The sequence below is a fragment of the Bos javanicus genome, chromosome 18 (assembly GCF_032452875.1).
Source record: "Bos javanicus breed banteng chromosome 18, ARS-OSU_banteng_1.0, whole genome shotgun sequence".
Lineage (NCBI taxonomy): Eukaryota > Metazoa > Chordata > Mammalia > Artiodactyla > Bovidae > Bos > Bos javanicus.
The window spans coordinates 62012308-62034359 of NC_083885.1; the positions used below are offsets into that span (position 1 = coordinate 62012308).

Here is a 22052-nt window from a genome sequence, read left to right on the forward strand (position 1 = left end):
TAGGTCCTCTCGGCCACTGCCCCTGACCTTGGACGTGGGGTAACTCCTCTTGGCTGCCACCCTTCAGGCGTGGGGTCCTCCCGGCTTCTGCCCCTGACCTCAGACATGGGGTAGCTCTTCTCGCCTGCGCTTAGTGCGCCAGTCGCAGCTGTTCAGGAAGGACAAACTGTCTTCAAGCAGAATCAGTGTCAGTATCAGTTCAGTCGCTCAGTCATGTCCGACTCTTGGCGACCCCATGAACTGCAGCACGCCAGGCCTCCCTGTTCATCTCCAGCTCCCGGAGTCCACCCAAACCCATGTCCATCAAGTCAGTGATGCCATCCAACCATCTCATTCTCTGTCGTCCCCTTCTCCTGCCCTCAATCTTTCCCAGCATCAGGGTCTTTTCAAATGAGTCACCTCTTCGCATCAGGTGGCCAAAGTATTGGAGTTTCAGCCTCAACATCAGTCCTTCCAATGAACACTCAGGACCGATCTCCTTTAGGATGGACTGGTTGGATCTCCTTGCAGTCCAAGGGACTTTCAAGAGTCTTCTCCAACACCACACTTCAAAAGCATCAATGCTTCAGTGTTCAGCTTTCTTTATAGTCCAACTCTCACATCTATACATGACCACTGGAAAAACCATAGCCTTGACTAGATGGACCTTTATTGACAAAGTAATGTCTCTACTTTTTAGTATGCTGCCTAGGTTGGTCATAACTTTCCTTCCAAGGAGTAAGCATCTTTTGATTTCATGGCTGCAGTCACCATCTGCAGTGATTTTGGAGCCCAAAAAAATAAAGTCAGCCACTGTTTCCACTGTTTCCCCATCTATTTCCCATGAAGTGATGGGACAGGATGCCATGATCTTTGTTTTCTGAATGTTGAGCTTTAAGCCAACTTTTTCACTCTCCACTTTCGCTTTCATCAAGAGGCTTTTTAGTTCCTCTTCACTTTCTGCCATAAGGGTGGTGTCATCTGCAAATCTGAGGTTATTGATATTTCTCCCGGCAATCTTGATTCCAGCTTGTGTTTCTTCCAGTCCAGCGTTTCTCATGATGTACTCTGCATAGAAGTTAAATAAGCAGGGTGACAATATACACCCTTGACGAACTCCTTTTCCTATTTGGAACCAGTCTGTTGTTCCATGTCCAGTTCTAACTGTTGCTTCCTGACCTGTATATAGGTTTCTCAAGAGGCAGGTCAGGTGGTCTGGTATTCCCATGTCTTTCAGAATTTTCCAGTTTATTGTGATCCACACAGTCAGGATATATTGTTGTTATATAATCCTCAGTACAGAGTTTAAACTGAGTTGTTTGATGTGTAATCAGCAGTTCTGGGCTTAAAGGAAAAAAAATTTTTTTATGTGACTAAGACTAAGGAATGTAGAGAAAAAGAAAAAAAAAAAAGGTTTCCTTTCCTCCTCCTTGAGAATTCCAGGCCTCTCTCTACTTGGGGACCTCTGGACTTCTTATCAGTCACCCTAGGAATTGACTTTCTCAAGGTCCACAAGGTTACTGAACTCTAAGAGTAATGCTGTGACCCCTAGAATGAGGGTACAAACAAGGTGTGGGGAGAGGATGAGAAACCACTGGAAACATACAAGTTAAGGACATTGATCAAAGGAACGAGTTTTGTTCACTCACCTGCAAGAGTTCCAGAAGCCAAGATGGCCATGATGGGAGTGCGTGTTCAGGGATGGATCTGGGCAAGTCCTTGGAAAAGGAGCCTGTCATCTGCCATCACGTACGTCACTCAAGACATGGAGAACATGGTACCCAAGAGGCTGGAAGAGAAGATGGAAGCATAGGTGAGAACATGGAGAAGTAGGACAGACCGAAGGTTCTCCTCCCTAGTCTACCTGAGATGGAGTAAGATGTCTCTTCATCTTGTCTCTCAAATAACAAGGGATGGGTTACCTGAACATCTGACGGTAGATGGACAGAAAACTTTGACACTCACCTGGATGAAAGAGCACAGAAGGTGCCCACAACCACAACATATCTGGCAGGGCCCCACCCAATATGGAGAAAAGCCTGCGGCAAGGGACTCTCAGTATGAATCTGATAGTAGGGACCATGAGGGTGAGTGCCACTGAGACACCAAAATACGCCAAAAAGCAGATCAAGAGTGAGACCACGATGCTGAAGGGGATGGACCGCTGGGGATCCTGGGCTTCTCCCCCTGCAAGATGGGAGGAAATACTGGGTCAGTAAACATGCCAGGGTGAAAGCACAAAATCAAATTCCCTCCTCCATGTTCAAAAGCAGGCTAAACTTCTCCCAGTCCCTATGTCTGAGGGCAGCCCAACCTGTGCCCAAAGCCTTGATGAGAAGCACAATGACCATGTTACCTGTAGTGGCAATGGCATCAAACCCAACAAACCCGAAGAAGCACGTTGCCGCTCCCTGGAAAATCCCATCAAAACCAAAAGGTGGAAACCCTCCAGAACCCGGAGGGCCCAAACTACGATGAGAGAAGGAATTGAGGAAGAACATGGGTAAGGTGAGTTCAGCCATCTCTACTGGACTCCTCCCTTCACACCACAAGTCCTGGCCTCCAGGACCCCCATTACTTAGATCCATCACCCCAGGTCTCTTTAGTCCCCACCTTATTCTCAGCTCCATACCATCTGACATGCATTACTGTGGACAAGGGTACCCTCCTAACCTAGAGGAGTCATTGGATCCAGCTGCAGCCAATGTGTAGTCCTGTTCCGTGAGATGCCAGTTGTGCTGCTGCTGCTGCTGCTAAGTCGCTTCAGTCGTGTCTGACTCTGTGCGACCCCATAGATGGCAGCCCACCAGGCTCCCCCATCCCTGGGATTCTCCAGGCAAGAACACTGGAGTGGGTTGCCATTTCCTTCTCCAATGCATGAAAGTGAAAAGTGAAAGTGAAGTTGCTCAGTCGTGTCCGACTCTAAGCGACCTCATGAACTGCAGCCTACCAGGCTCCTCTGTCCATGGTATTTTCCAGGCAAGAGTACTGGAGTGGGGTGCCATTGCCTTCTCCAGGTGTCCCTTAATGAAGCCAGAGAGGACGATGAAGCCAAGAACCAAAATGTTAATGCCCGTGAACCATTTGTTAACCACTGCTGACTCACGGGTTCCCAGAACCAGTATTCCTGTGGGAGAGATGGAATATGAGACATTCAAGATAACCAAATCCATAGACACAGAAAGCAGACCAGTGGTTGCTGGGGGTTGAGGGTTGTGTGTGTGTGTGTGTGGTGGGTGCAGATAAATGGACAATGACTGCTCAGTGGGTCCAGGCTTTGCTTTGGGGGTGATGAACATGTTTGGAGCTAGATGAAGGTGATGGTTGTACAACACTGTAAATGTAAGTGCCATTGAATTGTACACTTAAAATGGTTAATTTCTTATTGTGGCCATTATCACATAATACACACAACTATCAAATCATCATAATGTCCACCTTAAACTCATACAATGTTGTATGTCAGTTGTGTGTCAATAAAGCTGGGAACAATAGTGAAATGGTTAATTTTAGGATAGATGAATGTCTTCTCAATTAAAAAAAAATGTTTGATCTGCCACCCCAAGCCTTTCCCACCCTAGATCCCCTCCCACTCTCCTCTCTTCCCATCCTATCTTTGACCCCATCTCACCCATCATCACCAGCTCCACACCCAGGGCAAGAAAGTCAGGATACTTGGCCAGGAAAGAGGGAACATGCAGTGGAAAAGTTTCTCTTAATGCCTGAGACATGGGGTTCCCAATCAGGCTATTGAAGGTGGAGCTCCGGGCTCTGGCAACACTTGCAATGGCTGCAGGTGCAGAAGAAGAAAGTTTCATGAACAAACTTTAACTGAACCCCTACCATGTGCCATGGGATGTATTTCGTGGAGGGGAGCAGACAAAATAACTAATCTCAAAGTGTTTCTTTTCATGGGATAGGGAAAGAAGGTACAGCTGATTCACAAAACAGGTCATCTGCTCAGTGTGTTAGGAGGAGATCAGTGTTTTACAAGAAAAGTTAACAGGGAATTGGGACCAGGAGGGCTGGAAGGTAAGAATTGAAATTTTAAGCTGAAGTGTAAAGAAAACTTCCATGAAGCCAACAACTGAGCAAAAGCTTCAATATGATGAAGGGATGAGCCTTTGGGTCATGCGTCCCTCTCACCCACTCACTCCCTACAGTTCCCTTTACTCTGGGTTCCTAGTCCATCATTGAAGGAAAGAACAGACCCGGGTACAATGAAACTGTGCCTTTTTCCTGCCACTATTACCCACTTCCCCTGCAAAGTGGATAATGAAGTTCTCGTGAATGAGTTGAAGACCCTAATCCCCCCTCCTTGTTTCCTCATCTCAACTCCCACACCTTTCCCATCCCCATCATCTCACGGATGGCTTAGGACAGTAAAAGGTTCCAGCCAGTGATGAATGCGCACAGTTCTCCCACGGTGACGTGGCTGTAGAGATACGCAGAACCAGACCCAGGGGCTCAGGCCCCAAACTCAGCATAGCAGAGCCCGGACAGCACAGAAGACAGGGCGGCCACCAAGAAGGAGATGACGATCGTTGGTCCAGCTTTGTTCCTGGTCATTTCTCCAGGCAGGTTGTACACGCCAGATCCCAGGTGATGCCTACACCCAAGGCCACCAGGTCGAGGGTGTTCAGAAAACGGGACATGTGGCCCTCAGACCCCTCCCTGGGCTTGAGCGGCCACCTGTGGACCAGCTTCAGACCACATTGATGGAGGTCCTGACATCGCATCTTAGATGGAATTGTGGATCTGTGATCTGCTGTGAAAGCAAGTCACCAAGCCATCAAGAATGTCCATCCGAAAACTTCCCTAGTGGTCCAGTGGTTAAGACTATGTGCTCCCAATGCAGAGGATCTGGGTTTGATCCCTGGTCAGGGAACTAGGTCCCACACACTGTAACTAAGAGTTCACATGCTGAAACTAAAAGATTCCACATGCCATGACTAAGACTTGGCATAGCAAAATAAATAAATATTTTCTTAAAAAGAATATCTATCCACCCGTGGCCCTGGGAGTCCAATTCCACAGAACAATGGAGTGGTGGGGAGCAAGTGGTAAAAGGACCCACTGGGCAAATTCTCTGTCTCTGAGCTTTGGTTCTTGAAACATAAATCAGACATTTAATTTTTTTCAAAGTTACTGGAAGGGTTGCTTGAAGAGAAGTGAGTGGGAGCAGAATACGTATCCCCAAAACGTTACACTTTGACTTGTGGGTAGTTTATGAGCTAACAGTAATTAAGATGCCACAGACTCAGGAAAACCTTCTTGTCTCCCCCTTACCTGCTCAAAAATAATTTAGATATGATGTGCATGCCAAGAAGAGAGCTATCATCGGAGAGAACTTTTATCTCAGAAAAACTATCTGCAGGGATGGCAAATATTGTTAACCAACGATTTACTCTTCCCATCTTTCTATGGGTTGTCTACCCCTCCCTGATGCTCCAGACCACTACTTCCTTCTGCTTAGCTCCATGGGGCATGTAAGTCTCAGTTGCCTGACAGTCTTTGAGGCTCAGAGTATTCATGGCATATAAAACTTATAACTAGCTAATTAAATTTGTACCATTCAATATCACAGTAATCCAAGTCTATGCCCCAACCAGTAATGCTGAAGAAGCTGAAGCTGAACGGTTCTATGAAGACCTACAAGACCTTTTAGAACTAACACACAAAAAAGATGTCCTTTTCCTTATAGGGGACTGGAATGCAAAAGTAGGAAGTCAAGAAACACCTGGAGTAACAGAAAAATTTGGCCTTGGAATACGGAATGAAGTAGGGCAAAGACTAATAGAGTTTTGCCAAGAAAATGCACTGGTCATAGCAAACACCCTCTTCCAACAACACAAGAGAAGAGTCTACACATGGACATCACCAGATGGTCGACACCAAAATCAGATTGATTGTATTCTTGGCAGCCAAAGCTGGAGAAGCTCTATACAGTGAGCAAAAACTAGACCAGGAGCTGACTGTGGCTCAGACCATGAACTCCTTATTGCCAAATTCAGACTGAAATTGAAGAAAGTAGGGAAAACCACTAGACCATTCAGGTATGACCTAAATCTAATCCCTTATGATTATACAGTGGAAGTGAGAAATAGATTTAAGGGCCTAGATCTGATAGACAGAGTGCTTGATGAACTATGGAATGAGGTTCGTGACATTGTACAGGAGACAGGGATCAAGACAATCCCCATGGAAAAGAAATGCAAAAAAGCAAAATGGCTGTCTGGGGAGGCCTTACAAATAGCTGTGAAAAGAAGCAAAGCAAAAAGCAAAGGAGAAAAGGAAAGATATAAGCATCTGAATGCAGAGTTCCAAAGAATAGCAAGAAGAGATAAGAAAGCCTTCTTCAGTGACCAATGCAAAGAACTAGAGGAAAACAACAGAATGGGAAAGACTAGAGATCTCTTCAAGAAAATTAGAGATACCAAGGGGACATTTAATGCAAAGATGGGCTCTATAAAGGACAGAAATGGTATGGACCTAACAGAAGCAGAAGATATTAAGAAGAGATGGCAAGAATACACAGAAGAACTGTACAAAAAGATCTTCACGACCAAGATAATCACGATGGTGTGATCATTGACCTAGAGCCAGATATCCTGGAATGTGAAGCCCAGTGGGCCTTAGAAAGCATCACTACGAACAAAGCTAGTGGAGGTGATGGAATTCCAGTTGAGCTATTTCAAATCCTGAAAGATGATGCTGTGAAAGTGCTGCACTCAATATGCCAGCAAATTTGGAAAACTCAGCAGTGGCCACAGAACTGGAAAAGGTCAGTTTTCATTCCAATCCCAAAGAAAGGCAATGCCAAAGAATGCTCAAATTACCTCACAATTGCATTCATCTCACACGCTAGTAAAGTGATGCTCAAAATTCTCCAAGCCAGGCTTCAGCAGTACATGAACCGTGAACTTCCTGATGTTCAAGCTGGTTTTAGAAAGGCAGAGGAACCAGAGATCAAATTGCCAACATCCGCTCGATCATGGAAAAAGCAAGAGAGTTCCAGAAAAGCATCTATTTCTGCTTTATTGACTATCCCAAAGACTTTGACTGTGTGGATCACAATAAACTGTGGAAAATTCTGAAAGAGATGGGAATACCAGACCACCTGATCTGCCTCTTGAGAAATTTGTATGCAGGTCAGGAAGCAACAGTTAGAATTGGACATGGAACAACAGACTGGTTCCAAATAGGAAAAGGAGTACCTCAAGGCTATATATTATCACCCTGCTTATTTAAGTTATATGCAAAGTACATCATGAGAAACGCTGGACTGGAAGAAACACAATCTGGAATCAAGATTGCCGGGAGAAATATCAATAACCTCAGATATGCAGATGACACCACCCTTATGGCAGAAAGTGAAGAGGAATTAAAAAGCCTCTTGATGAAAGTGAAAGTGGAGAGTGAAAAAGTTGGCTTAAAGCTCAACATTCAGAAAACGAAGATCATGGAATCCGGTCCCATCACTTCATGGGAAATAGACGGGGAAACAGTGGAAACAGTGTCAGACTTTATTTTTTGGGCTCCAAAATCACTGCAGATGGTGACTGCAGCCATGAAATTAAAAGACACTTACCTCTTGGAAGGAAAGTTATGACCAAGATAGATAGCATATTCAAAAGCAGAGACATTACTTTGCCAACAAAATCTGTCTAGTCAAGGCTATGGTTTTTCGTGTGGTCATGTATGGATGTGAGAGTTGGACTGTGAAGAAGGCTGAGCACCGAAGAATTGATGCTTTTGAACTGTGGTGTTGGAGAAGACTCTTGAGAGTCCCTTGGACTGCAAGGAGATCCAACCAGTCCATTCTGAAGGAGATCAGCCCTGGGATTTCTTTGGAGGGAATGATACTAAAGCTGAAACTCCAGTATTTTGGCCACCTCATATGAAGAGTTGACTCATTGGAAAAGCTCTTATGCTGGGAAGTATTGGGGGCAGGAGGAGAAGGGGACGACAGAGGATGAGATGGCTGGATGGCATCACTGACTCGATGGACATGAGTCTGAGTGAACTCCAGGAGTTGGTGATGGACAGGGAGGCCTGGTGTGCTGTGATTCATGGGGTCGCAAAGAGTCAGACACGACGAGCGACTGAACTGAACTGAATCTGTCTTATGTCCATTTAATGATTAGACCAGAAAAAGAATCCAGAAAGAAAAGTTTTCTGCTACTACAGAAGCAAACCTTCCACATGGGGCCTGACACACAGTAGCTATTTAATTGTTAGTACATGAGTGGGTAAGAATCATGAATGTTTCTTTCTTTCTTTCTTTCTTTCTTTTTTGCCAGTCTACATGGCCTGCAGGATCTCAGTTCCCCAACCAGAGACTGAATCTTGGCCATGGCAGTGACAGCCTGGAATACTAACCAATAGGCCATCGGGGAATGCTCTCAAGGTTTTTTAACATTTCATTTTAATTGAGGTATAGTTAATGTACAATATTTTAAAATTTCGAATGTAAAGATCAGTTCAGTGCAGTTCAGTTCAGTTGCTCAGTCGTGTCCGACTCTTTGTGACCCCATGAATCGCAGCACACCAGACCTCCCTGTCCATCACCAACTCCTGGAGTTCACTCAGACTCATGTTCATTGAGTCAGTGATGCCATCCAGCCATCTCATCTTCTGTTGTCCCCTTCTCCTCCTGCCCCCAGTACCTCCCAGCATCAGAGTTTTTTCCAATGAGTCAACTCTTCTCATGAGGTGGCCAAAGTACTGGAGTTTCAGCTTTAGCATCATACCTTCCAAAGAACACCCAGGGCTGATCTCCTTTAGAATGGACTAGTTGGATCTCCTTGCAGTCCAAGGGACTCTCAAGAGTCTTCTCCAACACCACAGTTCAAAAGCATCCATTCTTCAGCGCTCAGCCTTCTTCACAGTCCAACTCTCACATCCATACATGACCACACGAAAAACCATAGCCTTAACTAGACGGACCTCTGTTGGAAAAGTAATGTCTCTGCTTTTCAATATCCTATCTATGTTGATCATAACTTTCCTTCCAAGGAGTAAGCGTCTTTTAATTTCATGGCTCCAGTCACGATCTGCAGTGATCTTGGAGCCCCCAAAAATAAAGTCTGACACTGTTTCCACTGTTTCCCCATAAAGATTCACAATTTTAAAGGTCATATTCCATTTATAACTATTATAAAATATTGGGAACTATTGAAGGCAAAAGGAGAAAGGGTCGACAGAGAAGGAGATGGTTGGATGGCATCACCGACTTACTTTATGTAAATTTAAGCAAACTCCGGAGATAGTGGAGGACAGCGGAGTCTGGTGTGCTGCAGTCTATGGGCTCGCAAGGAGTTGGAAACAATCTATCAATGGAACAACAACGTGAAATACTGGCTATATCGTACCCAGTGTTCAATAGGTGCAGTGTTTATAATACCCAAGGCATGGAAGCAACCTAAGTATCCATCAACAGATGAATGGATGAAGAAAATGTGATAGGCGTGTGTGTATATATATGTGTATATATATGGTGATTATACTAAGTCAGACAGAGAAAGACTAATAGTATATGACATCACTTCTATGTGGAATTTGAACAATAGTATGAATGAACTTATTTGCAAAACAGAAACATAGAAAAAAAAAACTTACCACAGGAAAGGTGGGGGAGGGATAAATTAGGAGGTTGAGATTAACATATACACACTTACTTCTACATATAAAATAGATAATCAACATGGACCTACTGTATAGCACAGGGAACTCTACTCAATATTCTATAATAACCTAGATCGCAAAAGAATCTGAAAAGGACTAGATATATGTAGAATTGAATCAGGGCTTCCCTGGTAGCTCAGCTGGCAAAGAATCTGCTTGCAATGCAAGAGACCCTGGTTTGATTCCTGGGTTGGGAAGATACCCTGAACTTGAGTGGAGGATACCCACTCCAGTATTCATGGGCTTCCCTGGTGGCTCAGATACTTTTTGTAAATCAACTATGTGAAAGTCACTCAGTCATGTCTGAGTCTTTGCGACCGCATGGACTATACAGTCCATGGAATTCTCGAATACTGGAGTGGGTAGTATTTCCCTTCTCCAGGGGATCTTCCCAACCCAAGGATCGAACCCAAGTTTCCCACATTGCAAGCAGATTCTTTACCAGCTGAGCCACAAGGGAAGTCCAATACTTTGATATAAACATAATAATAATAAAAAAGAAGTGTCCAGGGAACATGGAATATTTGAGAGCAACTGAATAAAAGCACATATCTATACAGATGGGGAAAAGCCAAAAAGAAATGACAGGACTCTGTGTCCTCTCCTTTGGGGCATGGAATATCTCCTCACTACACTGCTCTACAGGGTGAGGCTGACCCAGTGACCACGAGTTACCATCTGCAGGCTCCTGTCTGTGATATTCCAAAGTCCAAGTTTAGTGTTTGGGGTTAAGAGTGTAACTGAGCAGGACCCTGTGAAGCTTTCCTAGAATCAACCCTCACCCATGTCCTCCACCTGTCTTTTGTCTGTAGAAAAACTTTAGTCAAAGAGTAAATTTAATCAGAGAAGTAAGAAAATGCAGGAAGAAAGCAGTCAAACAAGACAAAATGACAATACTTTAGCTGTTGTTGTTGTAGTTCAGTCACCAAGTCATGCCTGACTCTTTGCGATGCCATGGACTGCAGCACGCCAGGCCTCCCTGTCGCTCACCATCTCCTGAAGTTTGCCCAAATTCAACTTTAGCTGTTAAACAACTTTAGCTGTTAACTTGCCAAAGTTAGCTTTAGCTGTTAAGCAAAGTAAAGACCTTTAGTTCTTCCTCAAGGACTACAAATAATATTCTGAGCTGTTTCACAGATACTGAAATCCCCACCAGGAAAAAGAAGTTAACCATATGCTGCCTGCAAGCACGTAGACCCCAGAGTGGTTGGAACAAGAAGGTTGATGATGCCGACTTCTGATGATCTCACCACCAACCAATCAAAAGAGTGTCCGTGAGCTGATCACGCCCTGCTCCTTGAACACTGTAAGACTCTTCACTACCTGTTTCATGGCCGGACACACTGTTTTGAGGGCATCAGTCTGCTGTGGCTCCCTTTGCCTGGCAAAGCAGTAAAAATTTCTCTTTTCTACTTCACATTTTTATTTAGTATTGGTGAGAAGAGGCTGAGTTTTAGCCACAAGAGCAAGCATTCAAAGAGCCAGAAAACCTGATTAGAACTTTGGCTTCACCACCATCTCTGTGTCTTTGAAGAAATCATTTACTTCTCTGGACCTGTGTTTCCTTCTTGTTCAAATGCTTCTGCTGAACACTTGTGCATTGTTAGTAGAAATGTAAAATGGTGCACCTGTTGTGGATAAAGCATGGTGGTTCCTCCAAAACTAAAAATGGAATTACCATATGATCAGCAATTCCCCCTATGAGTATATGTCCAAAAGAGTTGAAAACAATGTCTCAAAGAGGTATTTGTACACCCATGTACAAATTATTCACAGTTTCTGGAAGAGGGGAGGCAACCCAAATTTCCATCCACAAAGTAATGGGTAAAAACAATGTGGTCTATACCTACTGCTAAGTCACTTCAGTCATGTCCGACTCTGTGCGACCCCATAGACGGCAGCCCACCAGGCTCCCCTGTCCCTGGGATTCTCCAGGCAAGAACACTGGAGTGGGTTGCCATTTCCTTCTCCAATGCATGAAAGTGAAAAGTGAAAGTGAAGTTGCTAGCGACCCCATGGACTGCAGCCTACCAGGCTCCTCCGTCCATGGGATTTTCCAGGCAAAAGTACTGGAGTGGGGTGCCATTGCCTTCTCCGGGTCTATACGTACAGTGGAATGTTATTAAGCCTTAAAAAGACAAGAAACTCTGACCCATGCTACAACATGGAGGAATGTTGGAGACATTATGCTAAGTGACATAAGTCAGTCACAAAAACAGATCGTATGATTCCATGTCTATAATGTATCAAGAGTATTCAACTTCATAGATACAAAGTAGAATGATGGTTTGTCAGGGATTGGGGTTGGGGGGAAAATGGGGAGTTACTGTTAAATGGAGACACAGTTTCAGTTTTATAAGATGAAATGAATTCTGGAGATTGGTTGCACAGTAATGTAAATATACTTAACATTAATTAATTGTACAATTATAAATGGTTAAGATGGCAAATTTTATACCATATGTAATTTACTACTGTATTTTAAAATTAATGCCAATAATAAATAATGGAGCCAGCTTCACAGAGTTGCTGGGTTAACAAACCCAATGGTGACTTAATATAAATCACCACACAGCCCTCTTCCCAGATACCAAAATCCATGGATGTCAAATCCCTTACAGCCACCTGGGCATCCACAGATGAGGAACCTGCAGATACAGAGGTCAACACTACACAGGGGACTGACATCAGTGGTCCACACCATGAACCTTGTACAAGGGGAATCTTTGACATTGTCTGAGCACCAGTCAGAAAGTGAGTCTTAGTTCATTTGAACAGTGGTGGATGAACCTTGAGCCTGTTATACAGAGTCAACTAAGTCAGGAAGAGAAAACATATATTAATATATATATGGAGTGTCATATATTAATATATATATGGAATCTAGAAAAATGGTACTGATGAACGTATTTTCAGGGCAGAAATAGAGATGCAGATGTAGACAACAGACTGCGGACACAGCAGAGGAAGGAGAGAGCAGGATGAATTGCAACAGTAATATTGACATGTACACACCACCATGTATAAGATAGACAGCTAGTGGGAACCTGCTGTGTAGCACAGGGGGCTCAACCCGGTGCTCTGTGATGACCTAGAAGGCTGGGATGGGGGTGGATAGGAGGGAGGTTCAAGAGGGAAGGGATATATGTATACTTATGACTTATTCATGTTGTCAAATGGCAGAAACCAACACAACATTGTAAAGCAATTCAGTTCAGTTCAGTTCAGTCGCTCAGTCATGTCCGACTATTTGCAACCCCAGGAACTGCAACACGCCAGGCCTCCCTGTCCATCACCAACTCCCAGAGGCCACCCAAACCCATGTCCATCGAGTCAGTGATGCCATCCAGCCATCTCATCCTCTGCCGTCCCCTTCTCCTCCTGCCCTCAATATTTCCCAGCATCAGGGTCTTTTCAAATGAGTCAGCTCTTCTCATGAGGTGGCCAAAGTATTGGAGTTTCATCTTCAACATAAGTCCTTCCAATGAACATCCAGGACTGATCTCCTTTAGAATGGACTGATTGGATCTCCTTGCAGTCCAAGGGGCTCTCAAGAGTCTTCTCCAACACCACAGTTCAAAAGCATCAATTTTTTGGCACTCAGCTTTTTTATAGTCCAGCTGTTTATAGCCAACTCTCACATCCATACATGACCACTGGAAAAACCATAGCCTTGACTAGATAGACCTTTGTTGGCAAAGTAATGTCTCTGCTTTTTAATATGCTCTCTAGGTTGGTCATAAGTTTCCTTCCAAGGAGTAAGTGTCTTTTAATTTCATGGCTGCAATCACAATCTGCAGTGATTTTGGAGCCCCCCAAAATAAAGTCAGCCACTGTTTTCACTGTTTCCCCATATATTTGCCATGAAGTGATGGGACCAGATGCCATGATCTTCATTTTCTGAATGTTGAGCTTTAAGCCAACTTTTTCACTCTCCTCTTTCACTTTCATAAAGAGGCTTTTTAGTTCTTCTTCACTTTCTGCCATAAGGGTGGTGTCATCTGCATATCTGAGGTTATTGATATTTCTTCCGGCAATCTTGATTCCAGCTTGTGTTTCCTTCAGCCCAGTGTTTCTCATGATGTATTCTGCATATAAGTTAAATAAGCAGGGTGACAATATACAGCCTTGACGTACTCCTTTTCCTATTTGGAACCAGTCTGTTGTTCCATGTCCAGTTCTAACTGTTGCTTCCTGACCTGCATACAGGTTTCTATCCTCTAATTTAAAACATTGTTTGTTGTTCAGTTGCTGAGTTGTGTCTCTTTGCGACCTCGTGGAACTGCAGCATGCCAGGCTTCCCTGTCCTTCACTATCTCCCGGAGTTTGCTCAAACTCATGTCCATTGAGTCGATGATACCATCCAACCATCTCATCCTATTATCCCCTTCTCTTCCTGCCCTCAGTCTTTCCCAGCATCAGGGTCTTTGTCCATAGTTGTCTCTTTATATCAGGTGATTAAAGTATTGGAGCTTCAGCTTCAGCATCTGTCCTTCCAATGAATATTCAGGACTGATTTCCTTTATGATTGAATACTTTGATCACCTTGCTGTCTTCTCCAGCACCACAGTTTGAAAGCATTGATTCTTCAGTGCTTGCTCCTTGGAATAAAAGTTATGAGAAACCTAGACAGTGTAGTATAAAGCAGAGACATCACTTTGCCAACAAAGGTCCATATAGTCAAAGCTATGGTTTTTCCACTAGTCATGTTTGGATTGTGAGAGTTGGACCCTAAAGAAGGCTGAGCGCTGAGTGCAGAGGACATGGGTGGATTCTTAACCACTGGACCACTGGGGAAGTCCCCTGTCCATCTAGTTTTAGTTCATCTCATAACTTGCTACTCAGTTTCTTTTTTTAAATTCTTATTTGATTTATTTACTATTGGCTGTTCTGGGTCTTTGTTGCTGCGTGGGCTTTTCTGTAGTTGTGATGAGCAGGGGCTCCTCTCTAGTTGTGGTGCACAGGCTCCTCATTGCAGTGGTTTCTTCTGCTGCAGATCATGGGCTCCAGGGAATGCAGGCTTCAGGAGTTACGGCTCCCAGGTTCTAGAGGGCAGGCTCAGTAGTCGCTCCACACTACATGGAATCTTCCTGGACCAGAGCTCAACTCTGTGTCTCCTGCATTGGCAGGTGGATTCTTTACCACTGAACTACTAGGGAAGCCTGCTACTCAGTTTCTTGACCTCCATCCCTTCTTCACTCTATTTCAGCTGCTCATTCCCATGACCAATCCTCTACTTCATTATTATTAATGTCTTCAGAGTTCCTAATCTCCATTTCAAGCATTATGTCTTGCAACAATTTAATCTTGTCTTTTCAGTTTTACTTCCTATTTTTCGCTTCCACCCAACTATAACCATTTATCAACAAACCCTTACTTCTCACCCCCTTGACCCACCTCTGGCAGTGCAGATATTTTCTCAGTTAAGAATTTTTCCTAATTAACTCTACTGTGCAGCTCTAAGAGTCTGAGACAGAAAAGTCAAGAAAAATTATTATTTTCACTATTAACACTATATCTCAATAACGCCAGAGGAAAGGCACGAATGAGCATATCCCTTTGTCATTACGAAAGGATCCACTTTATCTGTTACCACACTCTTTTCCTTAAGGTCAGCTTTGTCTGATATTGATGCAGCCATGCTAGCTTTCTCATGTTACTGTTTGCACAATGTATCTGTTCTTCTCATTTTGCTGCCAATATATTTGTGTCTTAATATTTCAAGTGCAATACTGGACACAATATATAGTAACCTGAGTTTCCTTCCCATGTGGCAATCTCTGTGTTTTTACTGGAAAGAAGTACAAGGAGGAGCTTCATATGTGCAGATTAATATTTTATTTTTTCTTCTGGTTGCTGCTTACATTGTTGTAGCTTCCTTGTGAAAATTCATCTTGCCAACAATTATGAAGCATGCACTTTTCTAAACTTTAAAAAGTTTATTTAAAATTCATACAACATTACAGTGACTTTGTCCACTAACAATAAATACAAGGCTCTAAATGCATCCACCTTCACAGTCCCTAGAGACTCATGGCTCCCCTTGAACCAGCAGATTCTCCAGTGCCTGGAGGGATTCCAACAGCATCTATTTCCTGCGGTTAAGATGACTCAGCACCAAGGGTGTTTTTGTTAAGTCTGGGGGGTGGAGGCTTGTGCCTGTGGCTCACTGTTCCCTGCCAAACTGTGTCGGATCCCGTATCCAAAGTATACAACAAATCCTAGTAGAGAAATGAGACAATGAGAAGGGAAAGTAGGACTTCTCCTCACTTACAAATGCCCAATAGGGCTCCTATTATGGCATCTGACTCAGTTTAGGGGAGAGGTGGTAGGAAGAGGGTTGGATTCAGTCCCTCAAGAGGCCTCTTTATCCCAGAAAGTCACATACCAATGGCATTCCAGACACCAAAATGAGTCCAAGTCCTAGGAGTCATCAGCATCATCAGGTAAACATTCACAAAGATGCTCACCAGTGGGAAGACAGGCAGAGCAGGGACCTGTGGGCAGAGTCAGTTCATCCCTGAGCACAGCCCAGGTGTCTGAAAGGGAGACCCTACCCAACGTGGGTGGGAAGATTCCAGTGTTCAGGCTGTGTGTTCAGTGCCTACTGAGGTTGTATATGTGAAGCACTGAGTGTGGATCAGAGAAGGGTCCGTTGGTTTTAGCAACTTCTCTTCTTCCCTGGTCCAGCAAAGGATGTTTAGACCTCAAAGCACGCAACTTCACAAGCTACAGGTGGACACTGTGGGCACATGAGGCCACCTACCTTGAAGTAAAGAGCAGTGGGGTCCTGGGGCTGCCTCCAGATGATGGCCGTGACCCCAGTGATGAGCAGCAGCAGCAGCACAGCCACTGTTGTGAGCACAGGGTCTCCAGAGAACACATGTCTGGGCCACTGGGCCAGGATCAGGCTCAGGATGGTCAGCAGGAGAACTGCAAGGGTCAAGAACAGGCTGGACCAGAAACCAAAGACGTCAGGACCTCAGGTCACACACACCCCAGGCTGCCTGCCTCAGAAAGGTCCATCATATCTCCAAGATTCTTCAACTGACAAAGAACAGGCTCTGACTTGATCCTGTCAATTTCAGAATACCACCAAAGAGAAATCCCACTGCTTACCAAGCAGGAAGGCACATCCATAGACAACCAGGCCAGATTTCTGGGTGGGGGTGGTGCTGTTAGGGTACCACAGACTCTTTAGAATCCTTGAGGTTCTTGCTTCAGGTACAGGTTCTGAAGGATTTGCTTCATGTTTTGAAATATCAATTTCTTCCTTCTTGCTTAAATTCTGTTCTGATTAGTACCTGAATTAGAGATATTAAGGCAGTGTTAACAGCAGTCCTGCTCATCCAACATTAGACAGCCTCTCTCACCTCTCTCTTGCCTTAAGCATAGAAGGACATTTAGAAGGTGGCATGAAGACAGATTTAGAAAAAGATATTTAAAAGGTGTCTGCAATGTGGGTGGTCTGGGTTTGATTCCTGGGTTGGGAAGATCCCTGGAGAAGTATTCCATGGGCTGTATAGTCCACGGGGTTGCAAAAAGTTGGACACAACTGAGCGACTTTTCATTCACTTCAATTTATGAAGGCAGAAGATGATGACCTCCCCATCAATCCCCACAAGTCTGAGACCCCAGTCAAAGTGCAGTGGAGTCTCACCTGAGGACAAGCATGGAGAAAGACACCAGGGAGTAAACAAGCAGATTCCCAATTGACATGAGGTCCACAAGGTCACTGAACTTGAAGAGCAATGCCAAGAGCCCTAGAATGAAGGCAAAACAAGATGGCGGAGGGGGAGATGCTGGAGGAAATACCCAAGCTAAGGAAGTTGATCAAAGAAGGAGTGGGTTTTGTTATCCACCTGCAAGATTTCCAGAAGACATGATGGCCATGATAGGGGTTCTTGTGTGAGAAAAGACACTGGCAAGTCTCCGGAAAAGGAGCCCATCATGTGCCATATCCCGGATCACCTGGGGTATGGGGAAGAAGATGCTCTGGAGCCTGGAAGGAAAAATAGGAACATGAGGACAGACTGGAGCATCTGCTCCCTGGTCTACAGGTGTAAGGTGTCTTTATCTCTTGTCTTTCAATCCTAAGGGCTGGGAACCTGACCATCTGACAGTAGGTGGGGAGAAAACCATGACACTGACCTGGATGTAAGAGCACAGAGGGTGGTAACAGCCACGACATATCTGGCAACGTCCCACCCAATGTAGAGAAAAGCCTGTGGCAAGGGGCTCTCAGGGTGAATCAGGTAGTAGGGCACCATGAGGGTGAGTGCGGCTGAGACTCCAGAGTATGCCAGAAAGCAGATGAAGATCGTGATCAAAATGCTCCAGGGGATGGAACGACGAGGGTTTAGGGCTTCTTCCCCTGCAACAGTGATGGAGGTACCATGTCAGGAAAGCACACTGGGGTGAAAGCACAAGATCCCTCTCCTTCTTGTACCATAAAAATAAGCCTAACCTTCTACCCACCCCTGTGCCCAAGGGGCAGCCCAGTCTGTCCCAAACCCCTGATGGGACACACAATGACCATGTTACCTTTAGTGACAATGGCATCAAAACCAACAAGTGCATAGAAACATGTCGCTGCTCCACGGAGAATTCCATCAAGGCCAAATGGCACAAATCCTCCAAAACCCAGAGGACCCAAGCTATGGTGAGAGAAGGAACGAGGGAGAACATGGGGGAGGTGTGTTCAACCATTTCTACTGGAATCCTCAGTTAATACCACAAGTCCTGGGCTCCAGACTCCCATCATTTGGATCCATCAGCCCAGGTCTCTTAGTCCCAGCTCTGCACCCTTCAACCCATGCATTACTAAGGTCAACAGCACCACCCTAACCTAGGAATACCACCAGATCCAGGTGTGATCGATGTGTGGTCCTGTTCTGTGAGCTTCCAGTTATGCAGGTCTCCCTTAAAGAAGCCAGAGAGGATGATGAAGACGAGAACCAAGACGTTGATGCCTGTGAACACTCTGGTAACCAGGGCTGACTGGCGAGCTCCCAGAGCAATGGCCCCTGTGGGAAGATGGAATATGAGATGTCCAAAATAAATAAATCAAGAGAGACAGAAAGCAGACTAGTGGTTACCAGGGGCTGGGGGTTGTGGGGGTGGGGTGGGTGGATGGACAGTGACTCCTCAGTGGGTCCATCTTCCTTTTGGGGAGATGAACATGTTTGGAACTGGATGGATGTGATGGTTGGACAACATTTTTTTTCAACTTAAAAAGCTTGTTATTGGAGTATAGTTGCTTTACAATGTTGTGTTAGTTTCTGCTGTACAGAATAGTGAATCAGCTATACATACACTTTTAACTCCTCTTCTTTAGATTTCCTTTCTATTTAGGTCATCACAGAGCACTGAGTCAGAGAAGGCAATGGCACCCCACTCCAGTACTCTTGCCTGGAAAATCCCATGGATGAAGGAGGCTGGTAGGCTGCAGTCCATGGAGTCGCTAAGGGTTAGACATGACTGAGCGACTTCACTTTCACTTTTCACTTTCATGCATTGGAGAAGGAAATGGCAACCCACTCCAGTGTTCTTGCCTGGAGAATCCCAGGGACAGGGAGCCTGGTGGGCTGCCGACTGTGGGGTCATACAGAGTCGGACACGACTGAAGTGACTTAGCAGAGCACTGAGTAGTTTCCTTGGTTGTACAACACTTTGAATGTACTAAGTACCACTGAACTGTACACTTTAAGATGATTAACTTCTTATTATGGTGGTCATTCTACAATATATACTTCTATCAAATAATCACATGTACACCTTAAACTTATACAGTGTCATGTGTCAGTTACATCTCAATAAACCTGAGGGAAAATAGTAAAAGGGTTAGTTTTGAAAGGTTGTTGTTGAATCACGCGAATATACCGGGATTCTTGGCCCCCGGAGGAGAAGAATTCAGTCCGGGGCCAGAGACGAGGCTTGATCGCTCAGAGCTTTTGTGTAATAAAGTTTTATTGAAGTATAAAGGAGATAGAGAAAGCTTCTGACATAGGCATCAGAAGGGGGCAGAAAGAGTACCCGCCTGCTAGTCTTCAGCTGGATGTTATATAGTCACTAGCAGTCTGTTAATGAAAGAAAGGAATGTCTTAAAATTCAGAATGGCACCAGGCCCCTCACCCATAAGATGCATTTTGGGATAGTCTTGGCGCCAAATGGTTTATCCTGGGCCATAAAATGATTAACTTGAATCTTGAAGAAGGACAGATCACCATACAAATAGTTTCATTTACATAGATTAGGAGAACAATATCCATACTGGTTTGTCAAGTAGGTTCTGGGCCAAGAGGCCAACCGACTTGGAGACAGAGTTTGGGGTAAAGGCATAGTACATTAGCATAGCTTAAGACGAACATTTCCATAAGAAAAAGGCATTGGTTATCTCTAGGCTCAAGAATAGCTAACTTCAGGGGAAACCAGGTGTCATTATGGCAACACAGTATTTTAAGAGAAACCTCCCTTTAAATTTGTATAGAGAAGGAAAAGTATTGCTAGTTTGTTTCCTCCTGCCGCTTAAGAGAGATAAAAATGTCTGACACTTGCAGGCTATTTCCTCCATTTGGAGACCCCTGGCCTTCCTGCCTGTTACCCTCTCAGTTTTATGCTATGTGAATTATCTCCCAATTAAAAACACATCTTTGGTCTCAATGCAGAGGGAGAAACTTGTCAGCCTAAGGAAGTGATTCTTAGCAGGTGTTGATTTTGTGGCCAAACGACATTTTCAAATATCTGGAGGCATTCAGATTGTCACAGTTTTGGAGATAGGTATAACCAGTGTCTACTGAGGAAAGTTCAGGAATGCTCCACATCTGACAATGAGAAAATTAAGAAAACCCTACGATGCACAGGTAAGTGCCCAACAACAAAGGATGCTCCAGCCTGGAGATCACTATCCAGCCTAGTAATGCCAAGGATGGGGAACAAGAGTCTGTTTTTTCTGGCCTTCCTGTCTCTCTTATCCCAGACCCTCTCCCCAGTCCGAATTCCCACTGCATTCTGCACCCCAAGCCTTTCCCACCCTGCTACCCGCTCCACACCCCTCTCTTCCCGTCCTAACTCTGACCCCATCTCACCTGTGAGCAGCAGCACCACAGCCAGGGCAATAAAGTCTGGGTACTAGGCCAGGTAGTCGTGCATGTACTGAGAGAAGGCTCTCTGTAATGCCTGAGAGATGTGGTTCCCAATCAGGCCATCAAAGGTGTAGCTCCAGGCCTTGGATACACTTGCAGTGGCTGCAGGAGCAGGAGAAGGAACATTCATTGATAAACATGAATTGGTGGGATGTATTTGGGGAGGAAAAATGCAAAATACCAAATCTCAAAGAGCTTCTTTGCACAACGTGGGTAGAGTAGACCCAGATGATTCCAAAATAGATCAACTATTCAATATGTTAGTGGGAGATTAATGTTATGCAAGAAAACAGGCAAGTGGGAACAAGAAGTCTGGGAGATGAGGATTTAAATTTTAAACCCAGTGGTAATGGAAACTCCATGAAGGCAACAGCTTAGCAGAGACTTCAGTATGGTGAGGGGATGAGCCTGTGGGCCATGCCTCCTTGTCACCACTCCCTATAGTTCCCTTCCCTTCCATCATTTAAGGAAAGCAGGAGAGAGCTGAGTAGAATGAAATTGTGGGGTTTTCCTGACACTGTTACCCTCCTCCTCTCATGAAGTGTATGACAAAGTGCTTGTGAATGACTGAAGACCAAATCCCCACTCTGAATTTCTGATCTCAACCCCACACCCTCTCCACCCATCATCTCACCAACGACAAAGGACAGTATGAGGTTCCAGCCAGCAATGAAAGCCCACAGTTCTCCCACGGTGATGTAGCTGTAGTGATACACAGAACCGGTCCACAATACCCGTGTCCCAATCTCAGCATAGCAGAGCCCAGACAACACAGAAGACAGGGTGGCCACCAAGAAGGAGATGATGATCGCTGGACCAGCGATGAACAGGGCCACTTCTCCAACCACGATATACACACCAACCCCCAGGGTGCTGCCCACACCCAAGACCACCAGGTGAAAGATGTTCAGATTACAGATCTTGGGAATCTCAGACTCTTTCCTGGGCTTCAGTGGCTGCCTGCGGATCAGCTTCTGACCACACTGGCGGGGATCCTGACATTGCATCCTAGGTGGAGTTGAGGAGCTGTGATCTGCTGAGAAAGGAAGACACCAAGTCATGAAGAATGTCCATTCACTCTTGGCCCTAAGAGTATAGTTCCATGGAGCAATGGAATAATGGGGAGCAGATGGTTAAAGGATACATTGGTCAAGTTCTCCATCTCTGAGTCTTGGTTTCTTCAAACATAAAGAAGCCTTTTAACAAGTTTCAAAGTTACTGGATGGGACTTCCTTGGTGGCA

General features: G+C 44.8%; 1 protein-coding gene and 1 pseudogene across 1 annotated transcript; both read right to left on the bottom strand.

Moving 5' to 3' along the window:
• Positions 1-1465: 1465 nt before the first annotated feature.
• On the bottom strand, positions 1466-2501 carry LOC133229477 (cationic amino acid transporter 3-like; annotated as a pseudogene).
• Positions 2502-4446: 1945 nt separating this feature from the next.
• Positions 4447-21817, bottom strand: LOC133229478 (cationic amino acid transporter 3-like). Its single transcript, XM_061385844.1, is given in 13 exon segments — positions 4447-4588; positions 5269-5350; positions 15837-15887; positions 16055-16163; positions 16433-16599; positions 16786-16970; positions 17327-17429; positions 17529-17668; positions 17818-18040; positions 18211-18323; positions 18515-18692; positions 20754-20912; positions 21445-21817. Coding segments are annotated over 13 exon segments (2025 nt in total).
• Positions 21818-22052: the final 235 nt, after the last annotated feature.